At 35.3% G+C, this 16,593-nt stretch overlaps 1 protein-coding gene across 1 annotated transcript in view; it reads right to left on the minus strand.

Moving 5' to 3' along the window:
- Window positions 1–16,593, minus strand: part of LOC128864923 (centaurin-gamma-1A) — a 120,885-nt gene that overhangs the window by 21,232 nt on the left and 83,060 nt on the right. The window contains exon 2 of the mRNA XM_054104689.1: window positions 13,776–14,008. Coding sequence (XP_053960664.1) covers window positions 13,776–14,008 — 233 coding nt within the window. The remainder of the gene's footprint in view (window positions 1–13,775; window positions 14,009–16,593) is intronic.

The following is a 16,593-nucleotide window of genomic DNA, read 5'->3' on the forward strand; positions in this document are numbered from 1 at the left end:
TCAAACAGAATTTAACGCATGAACTGACATTTCAAATATTGTAAAATTATGAAAATCTACTGAAAGCCAAAGGCATTAAAGGCTTTGCAGATTCAACCAATAACATATTACATTTGCGCGTAGTGTAGCAGTGAAAAGCGTGCGAACGGTAACATTATATACTCGTACATTTACCTACATACATACATATAATTGGCGCACACATCTTTTGTGAGGTGTTTGGCCGAGGCTTTCCTCTAAACTGTGAAACGCGTATTCATGCTGTCCTACACATGGCGACATGCCCAGTTATGGCGCACCTGAGGTGGTCGCTTTTGACGAGTATGAGAAGCATTTTTCTAGCGGCAATGTACTGAGTGGTTTGCCATTGCCTACAGAGAAGTGAGCGCTAACGAAATACATTTTTTTAAATCTTATAATGCTTCAGATTGGGCATCGCACCCGGCACCAAACGAATCCTAGTCACGCACAAATCCACTCGGCTACGGCGACCACCTAAGCGTGGAGAATTGCAGTAGCGAAAATAAATATGTGCATCACCAAGACCAAAGTTTAAAAAGAGTAAAATGCTGTGCAAATAGTAAAGGGGGTAAAAGTAAAATACAAAAAAAAAAAAACAAAAAAAAAATGCAAAGCGTGCCAGACTCAATCCAACGGTTGGAAGAAAATTCTTACTGTAAACATATTTCAAACGCATAAGTAATAGAAAATTGTGAAAAGCGGGATTAAAACTATAATCCCAGTAACTATCGCTTTTTATAAGCGAAAATTACATAAATAAAGCTTGTAGCTGTGCGTTCGAAGGGGCAGCTGTGTGCGGAAGGAAAATTGCAATACTGCCTGTGGCGCTGACTGCGGTTGGTTGGACAGAAATGCGCGCGCTGTACTACTCTTATGCACATTTTTCTATATACCACCTCGAGGTTGACAAATATTGACATATTGAAAAATTGCACAAACAAAAGCGATGTGCTGGCTTTGCGCATGAAAAAAATATGGAGTAGAATTTATAGTTGCCGTTGTATTGGTGCTTCGAAAGTACGCAAATACAAAGCTCAACGATTTTATGTGCAATATTTGCAGAATGGCTTAAAGGAATTAAGAAAAAGGTCACAAAAAGTGAATGGTGAAGTGGTACACTGTGTTCCGCCGCACCCAATCCCCTTTGCATGTCACTTTCGCTTACCAAATATTCGCGCCTCCATAAAGGAATCGAAAGAAAAAAATCGCTAATCGCCTGCTGGCATTGCAGGCTCTGATTGTGCGATTTTACAATTCAGCGCTTTAAAGCGCATTTAAATAACAAAAAAAAAAAATAAAATAAAAATCACTGAGAAACAATGATAAAACACTCGAATTTGGCCAGCAACGCAGCAGTCGCAAATAATTAAGGGTTGCAAGAACAAATCGAAAGCAATAACCGAAGCTGAGTTGCAAAACCGCAGCCACACAAATATACATACACTCACATATCCACACAACTACACAAAAGGTATTTCACTGCCTAAGGCACTCACATCGCCTGCATACCACCACTGAAGCGTCTACTTGAGCGCCTAAAATGCCGCAATTGATTTGCCATCGATCCGTTCATGCGGTAGGCTCGTGGTTGGTCTTTCGTTCGGTCTGCATGCTTCGGCGTGTGAATGCACTAAGTTGTGTAATTCTGTAGGTAGCATGTGAAGCGTGTCATATGGTCGTCAATGGCCACAGCAATACAGTTGACTGACCGGCATTTGCAGACTAGCAAACAAAACATAAAAAAACGCACTAAAAAGCTCCCACCCCAGAAGTCGGCCTCCGCCGCGTTTTAATGAATATTTAACCCAGACTGTCTCATTTGCTGCGGTTTGTTCACTTTAAACTGGCTGTTTGAATGTGCATTTGAATGTGTTTAGTGTTGCTGTGACAGTTGTCCTTTTGTAATGTGAGTTCACACTTTGACGCTTTGCAAGCAAACACCCACTTGAGCAGGGGTCAGGTCAGTATTCGTTTGTGCGAATTTATGTGCATTGTACGCTTTTTCGCTTGACATTTAGAGGGATGAGATAAATACCTCAAAGTGTGGTTTACGTTTACGGCTCCTCTGCTTGAAAGAAAATCGATCTATTTACGTCGAACAGGTACTCGTGTGTTTGTTTGTCCACCTTGGTTTGGTATTTACTAACTGCTCTGGTATTTATTAGCTCAGTCTGACTTAAATTTGTAATAGTACGTAGGTCGTGTCAACGGTTCAAGCTGCTGCTGATTTGACTCTCACTACTTGCAGTGCCCTCTATGAATGTTATTTGAGTTGAAATAGGTAAAGTACAGTATAAGGAAATGAAACATAGATTAAAGCTCAAATTCGCGCATTTTTCCTTGTAAAAGATGGTAGAAGAGAATCTTATACTGAGTAGAAGATATACACCCCGCGTCAAAATGGTAGCATATTCTACCCGAGGGAGAAGCAAAACTCAATTAAATAGGACAAATACCAAAAATTTATTGAGGAAGTTGGGCTTAGAGAAAGACTCTGAATTCATGAAGCGAGCGCAATAGATCTTTTAGGTCTAAAGGTCAGTGTTAAATCTCTTCAAAATAATAATAATAATAAGTGGCCTCACAACACCAATATCCCGGCAATACTTTGGCAGGATCAACTAAAAATACTTGAGAAAAACTCTATTATATTTTTTTAAGTTTTCAAACTAATTTTAGTAGAATTTTTTATTTTAAAAAATATCGCTCGTTTCCATGAGGAAGAACATTATAACTTAAAAAGATACCACTTTCATTTTTTTTACTGCATAAAAAAGATCTGATTATAATAAGTCACTGATAGCGAACGCCGCTGGGCCGGCTGTGCCAGACCTCCAGTGTATTTCGAGTATGAAAAAGTTACACACACATATAAACAAAGGTATATTTGCACTTGTGTCAGCAAACTAACAGCTAATAATTCAATTTAGGAGTATCTAGGATGCAACCTTTTGAAACAACTAACTAGGCAATGCATAAATATTTGCTTTCCCAACAACAACAACACACACACAAAGGCAGCAAACAGGCAGCCAGTTAGTGGCGGTGTCACTCGTATTCCGCATAGTGACAGCACAATGGCCATTTGACATGTGTATGTATGTGTATGGTAGAAATGGTACGTAAAGAGAAAGGAAAAAAGTAGAAAAATACACTTCAGGGTGGTCCAGCCATCATTGGAATGTGAACTTTACATTTGTTTGACTTAAACCGCTAAAATTATGTCCGCGAAGTGTTAGACATTTAACTTAGGGTTAGGAATTTACAAAACCCTATACAAATCTAATATCGAAAATTGAAGAAGCAGCCGAAACGGTGCTGCCAAACCTAGAAGTTGCGATTTAACTCCATTAGACTATTTTTGAAGGGCGCCGAAGATGGCATTGGTGGGTGAGATAAATGCCGACACTTACGAAATTGTACTGAAAAAGTGGATTGCAGAATGGTCTATTGTAAATTCAGATGTTGAAGTCATTTCAATGAAATTATGTTCCATGCTAATTTACAATCAAATAACAAAACTATAGGGAAAGCTTTATACTTCTTTTATGATATTTATAGTCAAACAAAATTTTATTCGGCAGGCTAGCGGAACCACCCTAGTAAGTTTGTTGTAGTAGCTTTTGCCAGCATGTAACAGATGAAAGCTTATTTTGTAAGTACGAGTAAATAAAATGTTTGTGAGTATGCATGTAGATATTAGAGCAAGTCTAATCGGATTTGGTAGTACCGTAAGTGCAGGTTAGATTTTGTGCATTGAAAAGTAATATGAAGCTTTGCATTGTTGTGCTCGTATGGATGTAATGCGGGTACCTACAGCTTTGTTGTGTCATTTACGAATGTACATACATAAGTTGCTCTTTTTCTTTATTCGCAAATACTCGTATTTGCACAAACTATAGCTGATTGTGAGTCGGCGAAATGTCAGTTACATAAGTACGTATGCACATAATAATATGTAGTGTGTGCACTTATTTATCGAATTTAATGTATGAGTGAATACACTTGTGTGTATGTACATCTGTATCTTCAGAATCTGTTTCTATTGAAGAACAAACAAAGCAACCTGTTTATTTTCGCACAAAGTGCAGATTTTATTCATTGATGTCTCTTTTTTTGTATTATGAAAATACGTAAAAGGGTTTTAAATAAAGCGCTAATGCGGGACGACATCGTAAATTTCGGGTTTTCGGGGCTTTAGAAGCTATATCCCAGGATCCTGGGATTATTTGCGGTAAAGCATTCATCCAGTCCTCCAACTGAAAAATTGAATCTGCACCATCCCAATGTTACGTCGATAATCGGAACTATCGAGCGTTTGGGGCAGAGTTTCATTTTAGACCCCGAATTATGGTAGGTATAATATAATATTGTATATATTGTAGTATTTGCTTTTCTTGAAAAAACTACTTGAAAGCATTTGTCAGTATTCAAATATACACACAATTTTAACAAAACCTTCAATTTGTTGATATTGTAGAGCAAATTTTAAAATCATCAGCGTTAAGGAGAAATTTCGAAAAGTGAAAAAACCAACTTATATCATCAAAAAAAAAAAAATTATATATAGAGAGAAGTGGGCCGAGAATACTACTATGATAAACAGCAGACGAAACCTGGAAAGAACGGGAAGTTGTGTTTCCAGTGTAACTGAGCAGATCCTACCAGATAAATATGAAGCTTCCCAAGAAATAAGCTAATTTGCATAATAATATTTTAGAGACCCTATGCCAATATTAATTTATCCTGCTATGCCAGCTTAGCACAATAATAAAATTTTACTATGTATGAATATGAACAAAAACTTTGATTAGGTTCAGTTGAAGCGTGTGCCATTGTCTGATTTGTAGCACGGTTAGGATTATGTATGTTCTCCGTATCATGAAGATAGCACTGTACTAAAACAATTTAAAGATTTAAAAAAATTAGCTTTCTTTAAAAAAAAAAAAATTATATACAAATCTCTGGATCCCGGAATCTTAAGCCGAATCTCCCTAATATTAGCCTCTGTAAGAAATATGTAGGTACTACTAAATATATGAAATACTAAATATATAGTTGAAGAGTATAAGGGGTGAGAGCTGTCGATAGCTTATCGACAAAACAAAGGATTTTATTTCATAATCAGTTTATTTATTAGATGTTTCTCTGAATAATAATGACAATCGTTTGCTTTTGGTTTCTAATATTTTATTTGTGGCTTTATCATTGAATGGGATCTTGCTAACATCGAATAATAATTGCTTACTGCGCTATTCTACGTATATATGTACGGATAATTCATAATAATTCAAATGTATCTTGACGTTCTATGACAAGCTTACTACTTATGTAACAAAACAATGCAGTACAAAGTTTTTCAGATAAAGAAACAGCAGGCAAGTCTCAAAGCTTTTTCGATTTGTGAAAATATTAAAAGTGGAGGAGTTTGGGGTAGTGCCGTATACAAAGAAAAGTAGGATTAGATAAAAAAGTAAGTGTTAGTGTAATGAAAGCTTCCAATAGCATGACGCAAGTGTGGAATAGCACGGAATGAATTTACAGTGAATAGTGAAAGTATGTTCGAAGTGGTCTTCGCTGTTTATCACACAAGTAAATAGTATTCATTTTATGTAGCGCATTGAAGTTTTCAAAATCAAAAAATTATTTCAGTTCAGTTTTGATTTTTAACTGAAATTTTTATATAGTTTCGGAATTATGCGCAGGCTATAAGATAATTGCATTCAAAGACTTGGAAGAAAGAAAAATAAAAAGGGTAATATATTTCGAAAATGTTAAAAAAGCATTTAAAAAAAAGTCAAGTTAAATATTGAAACTAATCCTTCACTTTTCTTGACTATTGCAATTTCAGAAATTTTCATTACACATTTTTTCGTTACAAATGCGTCTTTACTGTTGAATAACAAAATCAATACAAACATATAAGGCCATTTTCCCTTGCGTTTTGTAGACAAACAAAATTAATGGACATCAACTGCCGCTTAAGCTTCATTAGACTCAAAACAAAATGGAAGCTAATCCATCACTTGAAGTTTGACACTACGAAAACTCACAGAAATCAATGGACGAAAAGACTTTATTTGATATTCATCATAAAGAGAAAAGCAAATAAAGATAGAAAAATAGATAATAAATGAAGTAAATGGGTCATAGAAGCGGAGGTGATTTTAGGGCAAGAAAGATGAGAAGTGTGTGAGGGAAATGGCTCAATGTGGGATAAAAGATAGTTTCGAATAGAACAGTGATAAAAAGGGGGTGGTAGTTAGGCACTTTAAAGTTGATGCAGGTGAATAGCAACATTGCTTATCTTACGAAACTGTACCAAGCTGCACAATACGAGGGTTGCTATTTATAATTCTGGCATAACAATGGAATAATGAACATTAGGTTTTATTTATTTATTTATTTACAGACGTGAAATAATAATACAATTATTCTTACACGTACAAAGGAGCACTGGCTACCAGGACCTTCGGTTCGCTGATGTAAAAGTAACAGAAAGTTAGCTTAAAGGACTTACATGTAAAAGGAGACTAAAAAACTTAATTAATTAAGACTATGGTAAAAATATAGTAACTATGTTAGAGGAGCAAACATCAAAATCAATACACTTTTGCATTCGTTTGGACCTATTTTCGTGGAACTTGGCTGAGTCGAGTTTTTTCAATTGTGTGGGATCTAAGGCGAGCACACCTTTCCTATCGCAAAGTGATCATGCAAGATCTTATTGATGCTCGCCATACTAATACCCAAGGAAGCCGCAGTCTCGCGGACTCGATCGATATTATCTAACACAATAACTGATTTTGGACGAACTTCCTGGAATTCGTCGGGTCGGTGAGCAAACAGCGGCCACCAGAATATTCATTGGTTAAGTTTTTTTTTGTGTTAAAGGATTGTGTTTGCTTGCCGTATAACTATTTTAAATCATGGATGCATACTTGTCTTATTAATCCACATCGAAAATTGAGAAAAATAGTCACAGGAAGATGTTAACAACAGCAACTGGCTCACACATCAACACTTTTTGAGGGCGTGTATGTCATGTTTTAACAAACTTTCCAATGGAAACGAGACATTACGTCTGACTGCACTAGAAGTGTCCAAGGCCAGAAATATAAATAGCAACCCTCGCACTTCCGTAATTTATTACAGACAGATAAGTACAAGAGAAGAAATTGTACCTTTCACTGTTGCTAAAAAAAGAAGTATGAGTGTAGTATATTAGAAATATGGAGAGAAGAAAGAGATAAGCTTTGCAGTAGGTAGCTCCTATTTCAATAAAATTTTTTTTTTTTACGTTTTTTTACTAATTTTCAGCATTTTTCTCGTGCTGATTCTTGTCATACGACATTCTTTCATGTATAGTCATACAAAGTCAACCGTTCAAATAGATTTTTTTCCCTTTAACATTTAATATTATGAGCTTTTAAAAGTTCATTCTGCTTTATTAATTCCCAATACTTAATACACTCACACTCTTGTATTGAAACAAATTTTCTCTGCAGCACATTAACCTAAATTCAATCATGTGTGCAATTCAATAAAAGCTAACAGCCGTAGACCTTTTGTTAATCTCCATGTTACTATTGCCATTATTGAAAATATGAGTATACACAGTCTTGCCACTGCGAGCCTGTGCCGTAAAAACTATTGTAACTTTATGTACATATTCTACTACCCTTAACTAAAGACAATAACGCCAGCACTGCCCTACTGCATTCTTTAACTTTTTATTGTTTTTCTCGCGCATTTTCCAGTCGACGCCCCCATAAGAAGTATGTGCCAGTAAGTGCTTGTATGGATAGAAAACTCCCCTCGGATTTCGAAAACGAAACATACCCTCAGCATTATAAGACAATGCATACATCCATGAGGAGAACTCCTTCGCATGCAATATTCTTAGATAACAAAAAGTACAATAATTGACCTATATTCAAGACATTTGCAATTGAAATTTTCCTGTTACTTAGACTTAACACCCTCGAAGTCTCCACTCTAAGGAAAAGTATCGACCGTTTGTCTTGTTTTGTTAACACGAAAGCGATTTGAACTGTCTTGGAATGATAAACGATGCAAAATGTGAACGGAGGTGTGAGTAGAACTGCCATGTGTGAGAGTTTGCTTCATGGAGACAGGAATATGGTAGTATTGGGAAAATTTGTGCGCTTCTACTACCAAATGCAATGCGGCGTAAAAATCTGCTCTGACTTTTATACAATAGAGAGGGTTCATTAGAACTCCTTTTGAAATTTTGAAGTAGCTCTTGTTTGACTCCGTAGAAAATAATATTAAATACGCTTTTTGACGTTAACAAGCACGGAATAGTAGCAAATAACGAGTGCTCAGCTAAAGCTTTGGCATTTTTACCTGACTGCTTTTTATTTACGTACAAGCAGAGCAAAAACAAAAAAGTAGTAGCATTGTGTTGTGGCACTACAAAGAAGTAAATAAGAAAAGAGCAGAAAAGTTTTTGTTGTTTTGTAGTCAAGTGTTTGTGCATGTGAGTTGCCGTGTGTGATGGTGCCCAGCAGAGCAGCAAAACTTAATGATGTGCGAATGTATTGTGGTTCTACCCATTGGAAAAAATACAAGTAGTGGTTTTGTTAGCAGTGCAAAGTTTTCAAATAAAATGTGCCCAAGTTGGTTGTTTGGTAGTTTAAGGAAGTAATTAAGTGCAAAGTGAGAGAACAATTTTATACGCATAATTTACTTTTTTTATTTTTGTAGATATATGTATAAATATAATATTTTCTAACCCAATTAAATTAAATATTAAACTTTGAAATTTCGGTGGTAACACCGCCACAGCAGAAAAAAATATTAAAAATCAACGCGATTTTTTTTCAATGAGGGGCAAGGTATAATATCACGACAGTTTTGGGATTCGATTTTTTTATATACAAGGTGGCGCAAAATTAATCACCCTATTGGAAGGAATGGAGTCGTACGTCAATCACATTTCACAATTCTGAATCATATAGCTCAGTACATAATGTGCAAACCAATAACTGGGTGTTGAAAAGAAAACATTGCAGTTGTGGTCAAGAAACGCGATTGAATAATTTTTTTTTGAAAATTCGTCTAGAAATGAGGTTCCGGTCAAAGGATTATGCTATCGAGAGTGTTTACCTTTTATCGTTGAGTTTTGACCTATTATTGGTGATATGGAAATCACTGACATCTGGCTTCAACAGTACGGTACCACATGTCACACATCCACTGAAATAATGGATTTATTCGAAACCAAATTTCTCGACCGCACAATTTAACGAAATCAGTTGGTAATTTGCAAATCTGATCGCCACTGGATTATATTTTGTGCGTCTATGTCAAAGATAGAATCTTCACCAATCGAATCGAGTTCAGCGTTAATACTCAAACTCCGTGTTGTGATTAATGAAATAGACTAGCCATTTTACCAAAAAGTTATTAAACATTTTGTTGAAAGAATCGGCATCTGTCTTCATGGTCGTGGTCGACATTTGCCGCACATCATTTTCCATATACAATTGCCAAGTCTTATTCTTTCTAATATAAGAAAAATTTTAATAATTCTCATCTATATCTTTTATTTCATTTTGTTTTGAAAAACAAAATTCTTGTTGAAAACCTCTTTAATATGGTTATTTGAGTATTTAATAAAATGGTTATTTGAGTTGTTTAAAGCAGTTGCTACATACTTCAATTTGTTTGCTGCGTTGACTCAAAGAAAGCACTTTTTAATCTTAAAAAAATGTATTACTTTCAAATGCTGCATCTATCCAGCATTTAAAGACTTATTCTGCTGCTCAAGTTTCCAGTCTTTCATGCAAAAAATGAAAAACAAAAAATTCCTTTAGGCCGCTATTCTTCTTTCTCCACTTCATATTTCCTTGCAGTTTTTAAAGAAAAATTTAAAAATAATTTAAAAATAGAATATGCGAGCCATTTCATTGCAAACAGTATTGAGTAGCAAATAAAAGTCAGGGGAAAGTCAATATAAAGCTCGTTGACTTAAAAAGCATTCAACAAAAGTGCAAAGGCAAATAGAAATTAAATAAAAATATCCTTAAACAATAATGTTTGTACGTAGATATGTGTGCGAAATACAAGCAAACGTATTACACACATATACACAAACAGTTTTACAATAGACATTTATAAAAGCTTTCACTCGCAGCTATTTTCATATCCTCCACTTTGACTTTTACCTTTAACGAGTGGAGTTGAATAAAATGAAAGGTAACACTGAGGCGGGCGAGATGCTGATGAAGATATATAAGTATAAACAATAGGTAAATAAGGAAGAAACTGAGAAGTAAAAGCGAGACAGATTTAAGTGAATTAAAATGTGAAATATTCACAGGGCAAAATATTCTGAAAGATATGAATATTTTTTTAGAGAGAAACTACAATAAGTTGAATGCCCTCCACTTTAATCGCATAGAAATAAATAAATATTATTAGTTAAATTCTGAATGGACTTAGTTTCCCTAGAATGAGCTACAATTTACAAGCAACTTTGACAGCAAGATATAGCGCATTTCCCACACAGAAAATAGCATTACTGAAACTTTTATAAACTACTTAAGGGTAGGAATAATTGAACTTTCTTCCCCACAACGAACACACCCTCTAAGTGTATTAATAATATAATTATATAACTAAGTGATACACTTAATGCCCAAGTTGATTACACGCACTTTTGCAATGTTTGCAAAATGTTTTACAGCTCGAGAGAGCTTGGTGCGCCTGAAAGTATGCGTATGTGAAATGTTGTACAGAAATAGCTGACGCCATTAATCACAAAGTCGTTAGGTAAAGGTGAAGCAGTACTACGCCGGGCATACATAAATATGGACTTATATATGCATTATATACACCTGTGTTCATAATTATAGGAACACGTAGAACTGCCAAGTTTAAAGGACTTTTTTGTATCTAATTTTTTTCTTTATTTTTTATAAAAGTTTGATAAAAGTATTCAACAAAAAAACAAATTCTAGAATAAAACCCATATATCTCAAAGCTCTAAATTTTGTATAAAACTCACAAAAGTTTAACAAGTTCCAAAAAATTGTCATCAAAATTTTCAGCTTTTTAATCAAAATTTTTAGACAACTTCAAGGCATGTAGTTTTGGAAGTCGCTCAAAAATCGCGTTAGTTTTTGAACTTTTCTTTCGTACGATGTTGAAAATTTTCTTCCATAAAAAGCCCATGCTCAGACACCTTTTATATGGAAGAAAATGCACAACCCCTCAGTAAAAAAAATTATGAATAACAAGTTAAATATTTTAATGCATTTTTTTTTTCAGCTTGTTAAATTTTTGCGTATTTCGTACAAATTTTGAGTTACCCCGCTTCTGTTGTAGTCCGCAGTACTTTGATAAAAACATAACAATAAAATTAAATACAACCAAAAAAAAATTACAACTTATAATTCGTTGCGCTGCTATTATTTTGAGCAATAGTGTATATGTATTGCGAAAACATTTCTAATATTCACTTGCGTAGACCAAACAGTGCATGTCAAGTAATGTGACCAAGTGGCCAAGCCTAAAAAGCTGCCATATTCAAGTTTGTACGCTTGCAATAAACGCTACGGAAAATCATTGCATGCTTTGTGGCGCTTAAGCTGACAGCCAAGAAAAACATGTAACAACTGACGTAAATTAACGTAAGATTGTACGTAGTAATAAAATAGTTTAAATTGCTATTTTTAGGTCACATCGAGAAAGTTACGCGCTGACATCAAAAGTGGCCATGTTAAATGCACTAGACAGTCGCACTGTGAAATTAGATGAGGGAAGAAGCGATTATACAGGTGTATGTGGCAAATTAGTGGAAAGCGGATAAAACCAAACGCGTGGTAAAGTTCATGAAAACCATAAATTCAAGGTTAATACGAGAACTTCGCTGCCTGCCAGGTGATGGTGTTAAACAGGCACTGAAGCTATGACGTTGCTCATACGCCATTGCCAGCTACCCACCCACACTTTCAGTGTTTTAATGGCTCACAAACTTAAAAGGTTGCTCATTTCTAGGCACTTGTAATAAAGTTGCTCTGCAAAATGTGTGTGCGGATATTTTTCCTAACCTGCAAATATTTTTTTTTGTTTATATGTACATATAATAATTTTTATCCTCGTTTTACTTTAATGAAATGGTTTGTTGTTTTGGTAATAAGAATAAGGAGAATATCTGATTTTGTAAGACTTTGATTAATGACCATTAAAACAAATCAAATATCGAAAATGGAACAAAGTTTTTCTATTTAATTAACTCCAATGGTAGAAAACCTTATATCAACACTTTCATGACGTCTTAACGCGAGAAAAAGAAAATTTGTACATTATTTATTTTTATAAAACTCTAGCCCTTTCTTAGTCATAAAACATCGTATTACATTTAATTTACTATAAACTTAGCTCAAACAACAAACACTTCTACATAATTTACAGTTGTAGACTAAAACCAGGTGTCGATATAATAAATTACTTAGGACGCTTGATATTACTACCATATATAGCCGGTCAGCGACAGGCGAAGCAATTCCTAACGCCGAACAGAGGAATATCTGATAAGCTACTTTCTCTCAACAAAATAGACTTAAGACGTTTAACTGGTCACTTTACAGGCCACTGCAGCCTGAGATATCACTTAAACAAAGTTGGTCTCTTCGATTTGTCAGTTCGAGATAAAATTGAAAGTAATGACAGAAATAGGAGTCAAAACACTGTTCTGAAGCTCTAAAGTTCTGTTACTTTGAAAAACTCTTGAAGATTTTTAGAGTAACAGAGACAAGATCAGGCAGGGTTATAGATTCTTGCAATCTTGTGCATTTTAAAGGGATTTGCTATGGGGTTTCTGTTGTCTGAAAGTTCGAGTAAAGGCAGTGTAGTAAAGATAACCGAAGAAAATGCCAAGGCTATTCAGAAGAATTATTATTATTAAAAACTTTGGATTCTTAAAGGGGTTGCCTTATATTACAGCTATTTGTTTAATCAGTGCTTCAGAGTTTGTTTGCTGATAAGCTATAAAACCAAAATACTTTGGTGTTTTCAGTAATTTAATTAAAGTAATCCTTTATTCTGATGTGATACCCTTAATCCCGCGCTTTTTTCAATTCTCGAAGCACTTCTGATGCTTGCTCTCTCGTAGTGTGACCTTGAGCTCTCCAACGATGCGCTCCTTATCCTAAATAGTTGTCGGAAACTCCCCTTCTTTTGTGGGTGCTTTCAGCTTTGGATACAAACGAAAATCACAGTGGCTGAGTTCGGTGAATATGGCAGCAGGATCATGATTTTGGTGTTGTCTTTTGCTAAAAAATATATCCACATTTGTCATCCACTTTTTTAATAGCAAAAAAATTGTCTGACCTTTATTCAATATGGCGCAAAATTAATCACCATATAGGAAGATTTACAATTTTGGCAAATGGCGTCATACGCCATATTTGACACTTGTGAACTAGACAGCTGCAGTATACAAACAGAGTAGAGCAGATTTCCATCACTCAAAAATTTTTTTTATTTAGTAAAAAAGTTATTCAAAAACGAAATCGGATGATGAATTTGTTAAAAACAGACTAAAAATGCGAAATGGGTGATGGATGTGACATATGTATGCTTTGGGAATACGTAGATACCAATGTAATGAAAAAATGGAAAATCGAATGTACGTACACAAACAAACCTCGCATAGCATCGAACTTCATCTATTGCATCTTTACGAAATGCATATATTTTTTTACTATACATAAAAAACTTACCTGCATTTCTGGTGGTCCACCCTCATCTCGTATCAGTAATAAATAACTTTGGCCATCTATGAATACTTCCTTCTTAAAGCGCCCGCCCTCAGGCGACTCCTCTTGCATATAGGAACCAGTTAAATAACGATGCACTAAAGCTGATTTGCCTGAGTTCAGTGAACCAACAATGCCCAAACGCAAATCGGGCACTGAACGTGAGATCGTCCATTCTTGACTATTGACAAAGGAGTCTGGAAGAAAAAATGCGAAAAAATAAATTAAAACCTGAAAGACTTAATTACAGCTGCTAAGTGAAGAATTTTTTTTTATTTATTTTTAATATTATATTTTCTAAATCACCCCCACATACCAACACGTTTCGTTTCTTAGCAATGCGGGCCAAACCCATTTCCTCTTGTTTTTTCATTCACACAGTTTTTGGTAGTTACGGTAAAACCGAGTAAAACATAATTTGAGAATTTATTCAAATTACCCAAAAATATTTAGCCAATTAGTATGCAAAGCATGACCGATTGGTAATAAGTTTATTATTCAATAATTGATTGCAAATGCTGATTTGTGTGCGCTGCAAGCAAACGAAAATATTAAATTGCTGACAGCATTGCCTGTCAACTAAGAAAATAAGAAAAAGAAAGAAATACCAAAGAGAATAAAGTAAAATATCTTATGAGCAGTCAATTGGCAGTGCTTATGTTGTTAGACAGAACTAGCGCTTTGATAATAAATCTGATATCGCAATTAGTGAATACATATCTACTTATGTGTGTATAAAGACCACATCGGCTCATGGAAACTCTCAAATAAGTAATTCGCACATTTTATGACAAGCGTTAGCACTGACACTTTGACACCGTTTTAGATAAGCAAAAGTTGAATCGTGAAACAGAGAAAACTGAGAATAAATTGGGTAAGCTATTTTTTATATTACATATATCTAGCTTAGAGTAAAATGTTGCTAAGTAGAGTTTTTAAAATTTTACAGGAAAGAATAAATGATAAATTAAAATTTTTTTCTCAAAGCATCTATTTTGCAAAGCAATTATTTGTTCCAGGATATAGCAACATAGAGGGAAATGAAATTGCTGATGGGCTTGCCAGGAAGCAACTGAATTGATCTCAGAGATCTTCTGCCCGATCATCGGCATACCCCTGATCGTGGCTAAAGGGAATCGCCCAACTTATTTCTCAGGAAAGCGCAGAAGAGATGGAGCTCCATATATTCATTTCGAAAACACTTTGACCTCAGTACAATAGATGCATGACTCAAAAAGTGATGGGGTCTCCACGCCATTCAATTTCCAAACTCGTAGCTATGTGTGGACGATCGGCACGCATGCAGAAAAGCTAGGTAAAATAGTAAACCCCATTGCAGAAGCTGAGGGGACATTGTTTCAGAGGAGGAGACTGTTGAGCGCTTTTTCTGTAAATGCCCCGGTTTTAGCAGCTAGACGATTAAGGCCACTGGGTGCTCCTTTCTTCGACAGGGACAGTGCTCTAACCTAAATCCTATAAACTTTCTCCAATACAGCAAAAACACTGGTTGGCTGTAGGTATCTGCCTATTGGCATCAAAACGGAGTTTTAGTGCTACTTGAAGAGTGCCAGAGTGGTATTTCAACCATTTCACCTACCTACCGACCTATTTTCGAAAAGTTCTAATACAAAATTTCTCATACTTCGAACTTATCACATTTCCGTTGAGTATTTTGAACTTAGCAAAGTTGCTTTAGACGAATGAAGAAGAAATGGTTAGAAATCAAACAGGCAGTTTGATATTTAAGGAAACGACAGCTTTTATTATTTTTCTTGTTTCTTGCTTTAAAATAGCTGTTTTTCGAAAAACTGGACTTAGCAACTTTTCACTCTAAGCTAGCGACATAATTTTATGAGTGTTTGCGCCATTCAAGGAAAAAATGTACATTTCTATTTCCAGAAAAAACTTTGCATTAAATTCATTCATAGTCGTTTAAATGTCAAAGCATTTAGTTTTCTAGGAAGTCCAAGAGTTATAAAGCTTTAAATGTGCAAAAAAATATGAAATATTACTTCCTACTTCAAAAAATGTGTACAAGTTGAGAACGCAAGTTCAGCGAACTGCAAGAAAAAAGTGAACAACTGACAATTGTCAACGTGCTTTATGGAAGCAGGCACTGAAGAACATAGTTCATACATACATACATACGCACACATATGTATGTGTCTGCAACAACAAGTAGCAGTTAATGTTTAGCACAAGCAGCAAGATAGTTTTTATTTCATTGTTCTTTTTTTCTGATACTGCCGCTCATTCAGGTCAACCAGCCAACATCCAAGCACTTGAGGAGAGCAGCGACTGGTTTGCTGGGCGTTCCCTCCTTTTACTCACTTTACCCACCAACATATTGCAGTTGAGACGGAACTTGTTTCCGACTTCCTTTTGACTACTATCGTTTACTTTTCGTTGTGCTGCTACCGTTTTTGCGACATATGCAATTAGCAGTGGCTTTGTTTTGTAAGGCGTAGCCGTGGTACTACAATAAAGCAGGCCTGAGGCTCGAGCCTCGATACTTACACGAACCCATGAATGACATCGTTGTATATATATATGGCAGGCAAATGCTACAAATTGCAATTGTGAGATCCTTGGACTACAGTGCGCTAATGTATGCTCTGCCCTTATGGCTGCTCTTCATCATAGCGCGTCATTATTAGCCTTTATTGTACGGGTATGTCCTTGCCGTTCATTCCTTCACAAATATATGTATATATATGTATGAAAGTATGTATGCATGTTTGTACTCTGACAAAATCACATGCGTAGTTATAGTTATTTCTTG

The sequence above is a fragment of the Anastrepha ludens genome, chromosome 5, assembly GCF_028408465.1.
Source record: "Anastrepha ludens isolate Willacy chromosome 5, idAnaLude1.1, whole genome shotgun sequence".
In the NCBI taxonomy this organism is placed as follows: domain Eukaryota; kingdom Metazoa; phylum Arthropoda; class Insecta; order Diptera; family Tephritidae; genus Anastrepha; species Anastrepha ludens.